The sequence below is a fragment of the Zingiber officinale genome, chromosome 8A, assembly GCF_018446385.1.
Source record: "Zingiber officinale cultivar Zhangliang chromosome 8A, Zo_v1.1, whole genome shotgun sequence".
In the NCBI taxonomy this organism is placed as follows: domain Eukaryota; kingdom Viridiplantae; phylum Streptophyta; class Magnoliopsida; order Zingiberales; family Zingiberaceae; genus Zingiber; species Zingiber officinale.
Window position 1 is genome coordinate 29573492 of NC_056000.1, and position 14298 is coordinate 29587789.

The 14298-nt window shown below is 35.9% G+C and overlaps 1 protein-coding gene across 1 annotated transcript; it reads right to left on the minus strand.

The window, feature by feature from the left end:
- Positions 1 to 457: 457 nt before the first annotated feature.
- On the minus strand, positions 458 to 10796 carry LOC122010651. The gene is made up of 6 exons (XM_042567160.1): positions 10718 to 10796; positions 3365 to 3615; positions 2760 to 2976; positions 1875 to 2318; positions 1147 to 1496; positions 458 to 1003 (listed from the first exon to the last, which is right to left on the minus strand). Exons 1-6 carry the CDS (start codon positions 10794 to 10796, stop codon positions 458 to 460), a joined length of 1887 nt encoding a protein of 628 aa, XP_042423094.1.
- Positions 10797 to 14298: the final 3502 nt, after the last annotated feature.

The following is a 14298-nucleotide window of genomic DNA, read 5'->3' on the forward strand; positions in this document are numbered from 1 at the left end:
TATTTTTTATTTACATAGAAGACCTTAATAAAAAAGGATTTTTTTTTGTTTTATAGACAATTACAAAAGGAAGGAAAAGAAAAGAAAATAAATACATAGAAAAAATGTTATTTTAATAATTTTTAAAAGTGGTTAGTTTTTTTTTAATGATATGAATAAAAACAGTGCTGATCAAAGAATTTAAAGTTGACTTAGAGTAAGCTGATAGATAAATTCTATTTGTTTGGTAAATATTGAAATCTTATGGCAATTGTGTAATATTGCTATGTACAGTGGCGGATCTAGGAATTGAATCATGGAGGGACGGTCGTGATCTGAGCATGGCGAATTTTTTTTAACAGTTAATAACTTCTATGTAATTAAAAAAAATAATTTAAATAACTTGACATTCAGGAAAAAAAGGTATAATATTATGAAAAAAACTCATACAATAATATTAAAATATTAAAGCAGTCTACTAACGAATACGTGACAATTGCATTCTTCGAGATTCCATGTTCTGAAAACGCTGTAAAATTAGCTCATTGTCGACAGTATTAAAAACATCTTTCTCGATATAGACTACTAAACTATCATTCATCCATTCATCTCCAATCCTGTTTCGCAAATCTGTTTTGACAATATTCATTGCCGAAAACACTCTTTCAACGGTTGCAGTAGCAACTGGAAGAAGTAAGGCTAGCTCAATCATCCGATAAACCAAAGGAAACACACGGTTCTTCATTGTTTCAATCATTTTCTTTGCAAGAGCTCTCAAATCTGAAATGCCTTCAAACCGTTCATCTGATCTGACGTCATCAATATATGTTTCAAGCTCTTGTTCAACCAACATACGCTCATTCCAAGAAAAATCATCCTCATAAAAATGAGTCAGACGCACTAACTTCTGTGCATCAAATCTAGAGAACGAGTTCATAGGATCAAGGCATGACATATTAATCAACAAATCTGTAGTTGTTTCAGAGAAACGGCTATCCATCTCCTGTAGAATAATATCGATAACCTACAATTTAAAAATCAAACAACAAAAGTAAAAATTAATAAATATACTACTGTTTAAAAGAATTTAATTGACGGTAAACAAAAAAAGAATTATGAAATTACCTCACAAAAGATTTCAACATGGTAGTAGTGATAAAAATTAACATTTTTTCCATCTCTCTTCAAACGACTACGGCTGTTGATGTTATCTGTCATATTAATTATTTCAATGGAATGAGTGTTACAAAACTTCTTCACATCCTCAAGTAAAATATCCCATCCAGAATCTCTCAACTTTTGCAATTTGCATTTCACATTATTGATCAAACGCATCGCATTCACAATATTTTGATCTTTCTCTTGTAGAACGGTTGACAAATGATTTGTGATTGCCAATATACGTTTCATCAATAGTAGAATAAACACAAATTCATACCTCTCCATTCTTTCAACCAAAGTTCTACTTAAACCCTTAGAAGAACGATCACCATCATCAATCAAATTTTGAAGAACCTCTATAACAGATGGTCACATTTGTTCAATACGACATAAAGTTGAATGATGAGACCCCCATCGTGTATCTCCAGGTCTAGCTAGACTAGTTTCTTGGTTTAGTCCTCTACCAGAACTAATCTCTCATCTTTCAAGAAGTTTAACTTTTCTGTCATGTTCAAGTTATCGAAGTTTGTCGGCCCTTTTGCAAGATGATGCAGATGTATTCACAATCGAACCAACAATCCACATGAAATCACAAACATATTGATTTGCTTGAGCAACAGCTACAACCACTAGCTAGAGTTGATGAGCAAAACAATGAACATACAATGCATACGGATTTTCTTTCATTATCAGTGACTTTAATCCATTAAATTCTCCAGACATATTTGAAGCACCATCATATCCTTGACCCCTCAATCTCGCCACTGACAAACCATACTTAGCAAATAAAGAGTCGATTGCCTCCTTCAAACAAGCAGCTGTAGTTGTTGCAACATGAACTACAGTCATAAATCGTTCAATCACCTCTCCATATTTGTTCACATATCTAATAACAACTGTCATTTGCTCTTTCACTGAACAGTCACGAGCCTCATCAAGTAGTAAAGTGAACCACCTATCTCCAAGATCAGCTAGAATAGCATTTGTGGTCTTAACTGCACAAGCATTCACCAATTGCTTCTGAATTTTTGGGGCAATCATTTGATTATTTCCAGGTGCATTCATTCCAACAACTGCCGCAACTTCTGGACACTCTGAGCTATAATATTTGAGCAATTCTAAAAAATTTCCTCTATTGGATGATGTCGAAGACTCATCATGCCCCTGAAAAGGCAATCCTTGTAACAACAAAAATCGAATTACTTTTAAAATGGAAGTCAAGCGTTTGCGATAAGCAACTTCAAGCTCATGTTTCCCCGATGAAAATGAATACTCCACACTTTGTCTTTGATTCTTGAAACCTTCAAATTGTATTCTTGCCTCATTGTGCGCACTACCAACTCCACCTACATGCTCATTGAATTTTTCAATTGCTTTTTTCCAATTTATGAAACCAAATCTTGTAAACACATCATCTCCTCCTAACCCTATATTACTAGGTCTAAAAAGATAACACCAGAAACAAAAGGCTGCATCCTTTGAAACATTATACTCCAACTAATCACAGTCTTTAAACCAAATCTCTCTGAAACATCTATTGTCTTTACCCATTTTTTTTCTTGGAAAATTATGGCCTCGAGGTTGACAAGGGCCCATAGCAACATATTCTTTTCGAATACGATCTCTAGCACCAACATCATACTCTTCAATCAATTTTCGTAAACCACGATCAGCAACAATTTCTACTTCACTACTCAGATTTTCAATATTTTCAAATAAAATTTGCGGAGAAGGAGGAGGTGGTGGTAGTTGTGGTGCAGGAGTAGATTCTTCATCCGGAACACTAGACGATTCAATTGAACTCCTAGGCCTCTTTGCAAAATATTTCAACATTTTCTACAAATTATAATGTATGGGAAAAAATTATCAATATAAAGTGATGTGAACAATTTAACAATAACACAATTAAATTATTTAATATCATTCGACACAATTCTTTTAAAAAATAAAATTAATTTAACATAAATTATCAATATTCACAAATTACAATTAACTAACAACTAATAAAAAAACTAATTACATATTTAGAGTTTATACAAAAACTAAATTACAAATTATCCAACCATTAAATATACCAAATCTAAATTTTTAATTATCCAACAATCAAATATAAAAAACAACTAAACATTTAAACAATCAAAATTTTAACTTGTTAATTGTATCATACATTGTAATCAAGAAACAATCAAACAATTATTAATAAAATAAAATAAAATCTACTTACCTGAATGAAGGCTGAAGGCGTTTGGACTTTGGCGCAAGTAAGAAGATTGATCAGAAAGGGTTCCTCTTTTGTCGGCACTCGGCAGAGAGAAAAAGGCGCAAGAAGATGGATCTGGAAAGGTTCCTCCTTTGATCGGCACTCGGCAGAGAGAAAAAAAGCTTTGGGCGCAGGGCTTTCAGTTTCAACTTTGCCGCTTTGGTCGGCGCTCGGCGGAGAAAAAAAACAAAGGGCAAATCGCAAATCACAAGGTTCTGTGAGAGATAAATAAAAACATCAAAAATATAAAAAATAAATTGAGGAAACATGTCAACATGACAACATGCTTCACAATTAACAAAACGGAGGAGAGAAATAAAAATATTAAAAAAAACCTTTATATATGGAATTATGGAAACGTGTCAACGTGGACGTGGACCACGTGGTTCACAATTAAAAAAAAGGAACCGACATCGTTTTCTTCGCTAATCGCTCGATGGTCGACGCTCGTGTTTTTTCTCCGGCTGGCGGCTGCTGCGGCCTACCGCCTGCTTGTGAAGAGTTTCTTACCTCCCCTGCTCCCCAATTTTTTTTTTTTTGCTCCGCAAGCAAGGGGGGCGACCGCCGCGGGCCCCCCCCCCCCCCCCCCCGATACATCCGCCCCTGGCTGTGTAAAGTGCATTTCAAAATTATGAGAAATTATATTGGCTGTGGTGTAATGATTTAGGGTTTAGGGTTATATATATATATATATATATATATAGTTTTAATATGCTACACATTTAATTTTTGTGACTATGTTGCACGACTGAGTGAGTCGGGGCACCTAAAAGTGATCTGAATGCCATAATGGAGTAAGAGTCAGGGTGCTCGAATCACTTCTAGGCACCCATGCGGTGGAGGCGCACACCGAGCGGTGTGCAATATATTAAAAGTCTCTCTCTATATATATCAGTAAATCTTGTTGGCCAGAATCTGGCCAGCTAGAAATCTGTATCCCCCAATTATAATACCTGCATGTGCATGCATGTAATTAATATACATATCTGATATTACTAAAATGCCCTTGTATATGCATACATGTATGCATTTTAGCTGGCCAGATTCTGGCCATTTAGCATTACCCTATATATATATAGTCATTCATGTTATAGAGGAGCGTGAATAATGATTCCCTCTATTTATTGATCATCATTTGTTGTGCTCGTCAATAAAGTATTAACACACAGTGAAAAAATAAAAGAAGCAAACACAAAGAGAACACATGCACAACAAATCAATTTTAAGTAGTTTAGAACCCTCGATTCCTATTCCATGGTCTAGTGCTAGCGATACTCATTATATTTTTTTTTATCGGATACCTTTCCAATGGCGGAGCCAAGTGATGTTGTACTCAGGGTTGTAGCCCGGGGACCAACGGTAGTCAAAAGAAGAAAAAAGCTTGGTTTTCCTATGGAAAAAGGAAAAAATATAGAACAATAGTGGAAGACAGTCCGAGCGTCCGCATCAGTATAGCCCACAGTCCGAATGGATCACTCCGGCTGGCTCCGCCAATGTACCTTTCGGAGGTAGAAAAACCTTTTACAATACTTGTTCTTTATAAACAAATAAAAAGCAAAAATAGGTATACACATGATATCAAAAGAAATTGAAATGAATAATTTACACTAAAAAACTTTGCTTTAATGGATGTTTGTAGCTCTTGTATTGCCTTCTGAGATCTAGAAATGCAACAACATTTGTCTCTAAAACCCTAAAAAATTATCTCCGAAAATCTCCTTAAAACTCTTCTTTTATAGCCTTCAGGTCGAGGTTATTTTTTTATCTATCAATCAATTATTCATAAATCAATAGCCGATTGCTCCATTAAAAAGACCATTGCACTTATAGAAGAGCTCTCACCAACTCTGGTTTGACCATGAATAGTCAATTGTTATTATTTATCAATCGATTGATGCTCAAATAGTCGAGTGTTATATTAGATTGAGAAATTTTATGTTCGCTATAATAGTGCCAACAGTAATGTGTCGACTACCCAACTCAACTAAACAATTGATTTTCTAACTTTCTATTTGCTACAGTAATATTAGTCAACTATCCAACTCTGCTAATCAACATCAATCAAGTTGGTCAATTGATTTCTTAACTTTCTATTTGCCACAATAACAATAGTCAACTGCCTAACTCGATTGATCAGTCAAGTTAATCAATCGATTTCCTAATTTTCTATTTGTTACAATAATATTCTACCATTACCACGGAAGAAAAAACACAATAGAAGGTTTTAATTACTAAGGGTCTGTTTAGTTCAAATTATCATATATGACTTTGGTTGTAATCACGTAATTAAGATTATGAGAAATAAAATATAACCTAATATTGTTTGGTTCAATGTAGCAATATAATAAAAACTTATTTGTTTGAAAATTTTAATGTATAATTTAATTTAATATTTTACTGTATTACCCTATGTTGCTAAACTAATATATTATTATTATTATTATTATTATTAAACTTTGCTTTTTTTAAGTTTACGTTTTTTTAAGTATTTTACGTTATTTTAACTTTACTATTTTTTTAAAAATATAAATTTATTTTTTAAATAAAATAACAGATATTTTTATTTTTTATTTAACATTTATAATTTAAAATAAATTTTTTGTTATAAAAATTTTAGGGGTATTTTTTATCCTATAGTATAAATATCAGAGGGTATTTTTAGTAAAAAAAAATGGTTAACCTCAGAATAAAGAAAAATCTCAATTTTATGAGGTTTTCTGATTTCATGTTGCATGCCCCTTTTGCTGACGTATCATGCATGGATCATTACTCGGGAATCACCGATTACCTAAATCAAATAAGATTTTCATTGATAACATTGGATGGATAACCAAGGTTATCTAGAATAACCCTCAACCAAACGCACCATAAGTACTATAGAAAAAAACACAAACACTATAACATACCTTAAACATGGTTTATAAGAAAATACTATTCACATCAAATACCTTTATGCCAAGGGATCTTCATGTCTCCATAATTTCCCCATATGGTTAATACAGATCAACCCCGACTTACTAGGGCTTCATTCTTATCTATTATTCGATTGACTATGACCTATTAAGACTTCCTTAATTCAACATCTAGTCAATCTTGACTTGTTGGGTCTTCCCATTATCTGGCATCAGGTCACCCTTGACCTATCAAGATTTTCTTTGCCTAACATTCGAACACCCTTAACCTGTCGAAACTTCCTTCATCACCAAGTGTTTGTCAACCTTGATCTATTTAGACTTCATGTCTCATGACAACTCCCATTAGACTCTCGACCGACAAGTATCTAGTCAACCATGATCCACGTGGACTTTTCCTCTTACCAACTCCATGTTGGGCTGTTAGGTCATGTAGAGAGCTAGCAGGGGTAAATAGCTTTGTTCGCTTCTTTGAAGATGATTTGCAGTGAAAAACTTGAAACAATACTAACACCTTTATTTTACTTAGTATTCATCTCCTTGAGGTAATTAATCCAAGGGTTCACCCCTCACTCTCACATATGCACTATGAAAACTTTTTTCCTGGAGGTAGAAAAGGCTTGTACAATCTCAAATACAAGAATACAACAAGAAAATATGAACGCAAACACAAAATACAAGGTTTGTATGAGGTTTCTCCATCTCCGAATTATTCTGAGAATAAGTTGTTTTCATAGTGGAGAGTGTGCTCAAGTGTGGATCCTTGGATTAGTCACCTCATATTGAAGTGGCTACCAAGTAAACCTAGTGTTAGCATTGGTGGAGCTTTGCTACTTGTTTTTCGCTGTAAATCATTATCGACGAAACGAGACGAGCTATTCACCCTCCCCCCCCCCCCTCTAGCTCCTGGAGTGACCCAACAAGTATGGCAATCGACTGGTGAGGAAATACAGCTGAGGTGTTTCCTTCCAAGTTCTATATAATGGAACTCGGATTAGCTGGCTTTAATGATGAAATTAGAGGTGGTTAACCCCTAATAGAGTTTCTAAAGCTTAGAGCAATCCAGGAGTTCTTGATCGAGTTTGCGGTGAGGTTTCTCCACCAACAAAGAGGATTGAGCCAGTCGGAGTTCTGGGACTAATTCATCGACGGATTGAGGGATTGTCCACCTTACGAATAGCTGTGGATTAAGAGCATCATCTCGGAACCACATAATTAAATGTGTTAAGGTTTACTTTCTTTCTTCTTGTCTCTAGGATTAGCTTTCATATTTGGTTGTGTGTATTTTTGCTAGTTGTGCTAACAAGTATAGGAAAGTGAACAAAGTGGATGACCGTCTATTCATCCCCTCTAGTCGGTGATCAAGACCCTAACAAACATGACATTTATGGCTTATAAGCAAAGTATCTAGATTTTCTATCTAAGTATTATTGACTAATCGCTAATCCAAAATATGCATAAGTTGTCCCCATTTTCAAAAAAAAAATTACCAAAAAATCTCAACTTAGCATTCCTTTGTATTCTATCATATTTGTGTCAATTTGATTAAGCTCCTTCATATTTCATTTGTCACTCTTTAAACTCTTCGACAGTAAATGATAACTTCTTATTTTCAAGATTTTATAATACCTTGAAAATTCTCTAAAGTGTCAATTTCACTATGGGTGGGTTAACTACCCTTCCAATTAGAGTTGATATACTCTAAACCCATTTACTCTGTAGAGAATACACTCTTAGGAATCTAAAATTTGTTGGTGCTCCTTCTGTGTTCTAGATACTCACTAGAGATAACTTCCCTAAAAATCTTCCTAATAACTTTCCTAGACTTCATAGAAATCTTAGTCATACTAATCTTCTCAAAGTCAACTCTAGGAATAGCTTCCCTTGTAATTTTGACTTGACTTCTAGACCTAGGATTAATTTCATATCTATATGGAACACTTGATATAATGGCACATCCTCCTTGGTTTTAGGTTTGTACCCCAAACCTTTCTTGCCCTTAGATGGTTCTTGCCTATCTAAGCCTAGGTTTTTCTTCTTAGACCCCTTGACTTCATTTGTTATTTTCTTAAGGGTCTTTCTAATTTATCAAATCTTGATCTCAAGACTTTATTCTCAATCCTTAATTCCTCAAATTTGAATTTTCCATGATTTCCTAGAGCATTTTCCTTTTAGGCATATATCTAATTTCTTTAGAATTCTTGTCTAAATTCTTTTCTACCTTCTTATCCTTAGATAAAGTTGTTCTAGTATGATATGCTCTATAATTTTTTCTAGAATTATCATTATTCCTATTTTCATAATAAATAGCATCAAAATCATAAAATATATTTTTAACATGCTTTTTATCATGATATGAAGGAATACCATTAACTAATGATACCTTAGATTTGCTCTTAGAAGCTCCCCCTTAACTTGAGCTTCCTCCTTTGTTCTTGATCGGAATCCTCCCCGTTGGACATTGGTTCTGATAATGTCCCTCTTGATTGTATCATAAGGCCGACCTCATTGACTTCTCCTTCATCTTAGGTGTCACTTTAGTATTCTTCTTGACTAATCTTGGACACTCTCTTGTAATGATTTTTTTTATATAACTTAAAATTTTTATACTTTCTTTATTTATAGGGGTGACATATGATTCTTCATTTGATCTAGATGTCAAGGCTTTTTCTCATTCCAGTGTTAATAAACTACAGTCCCCCTTAATTCTTGAGGTAGTGCCTCTTCAACTTCATCTTCAAATGTTGAGAATCTTTCAACTTCCAAAACCTCTTATTCTCGATTTAATGAGTCTTCCTCTTTAATTTTTCTTCACTTTATATTGAGGTTAGATGTTCATGGAGCTTGATCAATTTGCTCCATGACTCACTTGCATCCTTATAATTTTCTATCTTACACAAGATATTGTTAGGCGATAAATTAACCAAAATTTTAGTTACATTATCATTTGTCTCAAATTTTTTAAGTTGCTCCTCGGTCCATTTCTTTTTCTTGAGGAGTCTTCCTTGACAATCAATTGGGGCTTCAAATGCCTCTATTAAGATGAACCATTCTTCAATGTTAATCATGAAGAAATTATCAACCCTAGCCTTCCATTGGTCGAATCCTCCCAATCTGAAGGGTGGAAGTGCTCGGATGTCATATCTGAATCCATCATAGAAATCCTTTTTTGAACTTGGGCTCTCTTAATGATGAGTCCTTTGACTTTTGAAATTTAGAACTTCAACTTTCAACTTCTTCTTCTTCTTCCTCTAGCTCATTGCTTCTTCCGACGATTAGTCCGATGAAGAGCGACCTCACTTTGATACCACTTGTTTAGACATGCATAGAGATAGAGGGGGTGAATAGTTTCGATCACTTCTTTGAACTTGATTTATGGTGGAAACTTAAAACAATATTAACACATCTATTTTACTTGGTATTCACCTTCCTGAAGTGACTAATCCAAGGATTCATTCTTCACTCATCGATGTACTATGAAAACCTTATTTTAGGAGGTAGAGAAACTTTGTACAAGATCAAGCACGAGAATACAAAAAGATAACAAGAACGCAAACACAAAATATAATTGAGAATGATTTTTAGAGTTTATAATGAGGAACCTTGCATTGTTTGCTCTTTTCTTGCTTTAAATTGTCTCTTGGTGGTGGAAAATGCAGCTGCACTTCTTCTCCAAACACTCAAGAACTAGCTGAAACAAGTCTTATTCAAATCTTCATGAAAACCCCTTTTCTATGGTTACTTTAATGCCTCCTAATCGATTAGATTATCCCTAATCGATTGTCATGTCAACTTGACCGTTGAAAACCTATAGAATAGCTCTTTTCGCCTATCTAATTGATTGGTGAGTCATACAAATCGATTCGACAACTTCTAATTGATTGCCCCAATCCAGAACCTTTATGTTCTTTCAAGAAAACATGACTAATTGATTACCCCAATCGATTATCATGAGCTAATCAATTGCCTCAATTGATTCCTCACCTTTTTGTTCGCTCGAGAAAACATATTCAATCGATTTTCCTAATCGATTAACCCTAATGAATCATTTCTAGCACATTCTGTGTTTTTGCAAACACAACCTTAATCGATTAACATAAGGCTCAATCGATTGACCAATTGATTTCGAGCCTTACCGTGTGATCCTATATAAAATTGGGGAAGATGGTGCATTGGGAAAGTGACTTCGATGTTGACCGCTAGAAGACCATGAGCTGGAATAAAGTGACATTGAGCACTCTTGCGTGTCAAAAATAGAAAGTAGAGGAAAAAATGTCACCAACTAGGTTAGGGAGGGGTTCCCGTTTCAGACACTTCGACGCTCAAGTTAGACAGATGATCTCCGAAAAAAGAATAGTGAAGAACAATGAACTCTGAACGAGTAACCTCACATAATGTAACTTACCTGTGTCTATTGATGGAGACTTCCCTGAACGAAAAAATAAGGACCAACTATTCTTCACACTTTTCAAAAATGAACCCATTACTTACGTAATTTGCATAATGAAAGCTTCTCTCATAAAGAATACATAGGGAATATTTTTTTGTTTCTCTGACAACTATTACACAATATGCCAAAAAGAAATCTTAGGTCATTGGATTTATGGGGCCCTTGATATGCTTTGCTGGTAGGCCGACCGAGCCTCCTCTGTCGTCCGATCGAACCTCATTTGTCGATGGGGTCGGGTCAGGTCGATTATAGAATGATACCCTCCCAAGGACTCAATCTCTGCTCGGCCTCTTCACTTGACCATGGAGTCCAATCAGGCCATCTGTCCCGCACGTTCAATCAGACTTTAGGTCCTAGAGAATAGACCACTGGGTCGAGGTAATTGGTCGAGCAATCTCTGAGTGACCCAAAGGACTCGGCTCTGAAGGGTGCTAATGCAGCTTAGGGTTTTATTGTTCTTGAGGGACTCAAGATCCGATCAGACCTCTGGTCCAATTAGCTAGGCCACTTGGCCAAGGTCATTTAACTCTGCTATCCCCAAGTGTTAACTTCTCCTTGACTTTGATCGCCATGTCACCCATCTCCCTTGACTTTGACCTGCCTTCTAGGCCCCCTATTCACCATATCATCGTGCTTCACGAAAAGCACTTAATCAATTATCCTAATCTGTTAACCATGAGCTTAGAGCTGTCAGACGGGCTATCCCGTGGCGGGGCGAGTCGGCCCGTGGCGAGCTAATCATTTTGCGGGGCGGGGCAGGCCAATCCGCCAACTTGGCGGGTTGGGAAATTTCCAACCCAACCCATTCTAAGGCGGGTTGCGGGTTTGGTGGGCCAACTCGCGGGCCCATCAAAAATTTAAAAAAAAAATAAAAAATATTTCATATCTTTAACATTTTACTTCGAAAAAGTTTTCTACAATTAAATGTATACATAAACATGTATTTTAAATATAAATGAACACAAACGAGTACTTATGTTGGATGAAAAATACTATTTTTATTTCAAAATTATAATAAAGAAAGATAATAAATTGACCTAAAACTTAGCTTACATGTGTTTGTCAACTCGCGGGCCAACCCAAGCCCAAGCGGGCCGATCCGCGCGGGTTGCGGGCCTAGGCGGGTCGGCCCACGACGGACCTGGGTTGATAAAATTCCAACCCAACCCGCTTAAATTGTTTGGCAGGGCAGGTCAACCTGACAGGCCCAACCCAAATTGACGGCTCTACATGAGCTAATCGATTATCTAACCCTAAACTCTAAATTTGAGTTTAGGGTTCCTTTTCTCAATCTTAAAGTCATCTATGACTCATTTGGACTTTTTATTGTCCAGCATTCGGTTATCCTTGACCTACCATAACTTCTTCACCAAGTGTCCAGTCAGCCTTTGATCCACTTGGACTTATCGTCTCGTGCCAAATGTCTGATCCTCCATGATCTACTTGGACTTCCAATCACCAAGTGTTCGACCAACCTTTGACCTACTTAGACTTTCCCTTATCAACTTCCGTTACCTAGTTCCCAACTATATCTTCTACTACCTAGCCTTGCTAAGACTTTCGTTACCTAGTTCCCAACTAGGTCTTCCACTACATAGCCCAGCTAGGACTTTCATTGCCTAGATTCTGTTGGGATATTGTTGATGCAATCTTCCTCAGATCAAGATTAATCAGTTTGACTAAGCTTGAGTGAATTCGAGCTCGAGTTTCGATATTTGGATAATATATGAGAATAGGTCAAGTAAGTCAAGGTTGATCGGATACTTGATGATATGCTAAAGGAAAGTCAAGTAGATCATGAAGGATCAGATACTTGACTGAGAAAGTCTAACTCGAGGTTAGGGAAGATTGTTAGGAGATTATTGGTGCAATCATCTTCAGGTTAAGGTTGATCAATTTAACTAAGCTCGAGTGGATTTGAGCTCGATTTTCAATATTTGGACAATATGTGAGAAGAGGTTAAGTAGGTTAAAGTTGATCGAATACTTAATGGTATGTGAGAGGAAAGTCAAGTATGTAAAGAAGGATCAGATACTTGACTGGAAAAGTCCTAACTGGAGGTTAGGCAAGACAAAGTCCTAACTTGAGGGTTAGGCAATGGTAAATGTTAGGACCAAAAGGAATTTAGATATCTCCATAGACTTGATATTCTCTACTTTGTGCCTAACCCTCATGATTTTTGTTTTTGGGCTCTACCCAAATGGCCTCATACCAATGGAGATATCTTTCCCTTATAAACCATGATCTTTCCCATGTATTTTCAATTTGGGACTTTGTTTGCAATCTTGCAACCTAACAATCCCCCTCAAACGAAGAATCACAAGCTTTCCACGTTTGATTCTTGACTCATCAGGTCTTCCTGCCCCTAGGTCCACCAGACCTACTAGGACTTCTTTACCTAGCTGCAACTAGGACTTCTTGTCTGGTGTCTGGTTCTCTTGATTCGGACATGGGAGTTCCCACTTCCTTTATACAAAGTCAATATTCTACTCACATGGCTCAATTAGACTATTGCCCTTGTGCACAGTCATCGATTAGATCTTCTAGTAGTCTAGGCTCTGATACCAATTGTTATGACCAAAAGGAATTTAGATATCTCCACAATGACATGATATTGTCCATTTTGGACCTAAGCCCCCATGATTTTTATTTTTAGGCTCTACCTAAAAGGTCTCATACCAATTGAGATATCTTTCCCTTATAAACCTATGATATTTCCCATGTGTTTTCAATATGGCACTTTTTTGTAACTTTGCAACCCAGCAATAAAGTCCTAACTAGAGGTTAGGTAAGGCAAAATCTTAATTTGAGGGTTAGGCAAAAAAAAGTCTTAAATATGGTTAGACAAAGGAAAGTCCAAGTGGGTCAAGAAGGATTACACATTGATAAATGGAAGTTCTAATTATAGTTAAACAAAGGAAAGTCTAAGTGAATCAAAGAGGGTCACATGTTGGCAAACTTTGGTTAAGCAAGAAGAAAATCTAAGTGGGTCAAGGAGGACCATACTTGGTGATCAGAAGTCCAACAGGAAGTTAGCAAAGTGAAAATCCAAGTGGGTCAAAAGTTGACAGAACACTTGGCGATTGTAAATCCAACACAGAGTTGGCATGAAATGAGGAAGTTCTGACATATAGCAAACTTCCAAAGGCAATAACTTTTTACTTGGATATCAGAATGAGGTAATATTAGATATGAAATGAAGCTAATTTAGAACTCTACACTTTTTATTACTTACCAATCGATTAGGTAATTGATTGGGGGTCAGTCAATTAGGTAATCGATTGGTTCATGAAGCACAGTGCAAAAGGTGTGTTAATTGATTAGATAATCAATTAAGATCAGTCCAATCGATTGGGAGGTTCCTCATGACAAATAGTTACTTCTGAATTGATCAAGTGATTAATTAAATCCACTCGAACGATTAGGTAATCAATTGGGAGAAGAAGTTCATGATTGATACGAGTTGTATTGAGAAGGTTTCGGAGATGATGGGAAGATTCTGGTTAAGATAGTGTGGGGGTTAAAGTTGAGATAGG

What these genes read in the sequence shown, in the direction of transcription:
- LOC122010651 (XM_042567160.1), bottom strand. Translation starts at nt 10,796, where the DNA reads ATGGGTTCATTTTTGAAAAGTGTGAAGAATAGTTGGTCCTTATTTTTT. An exon ending in GTCTCCATCAATAGACACAG is followed by an intron (nt 3,616 to 10,717) that starts GTAAGTTACATT and finishes TATCTCTCACAG; the next exon opens with AACCTTGTGATTTGCGATTT. An exon ending in GAGGGGTCAAGGATATGATG is followed by an intron (nt 1,497 to 1,874) that starts GTGCTTCAAATA and finishes CATCTGTTATAG; the next exon opens with AGGTTCTTCAAAATTTGATT.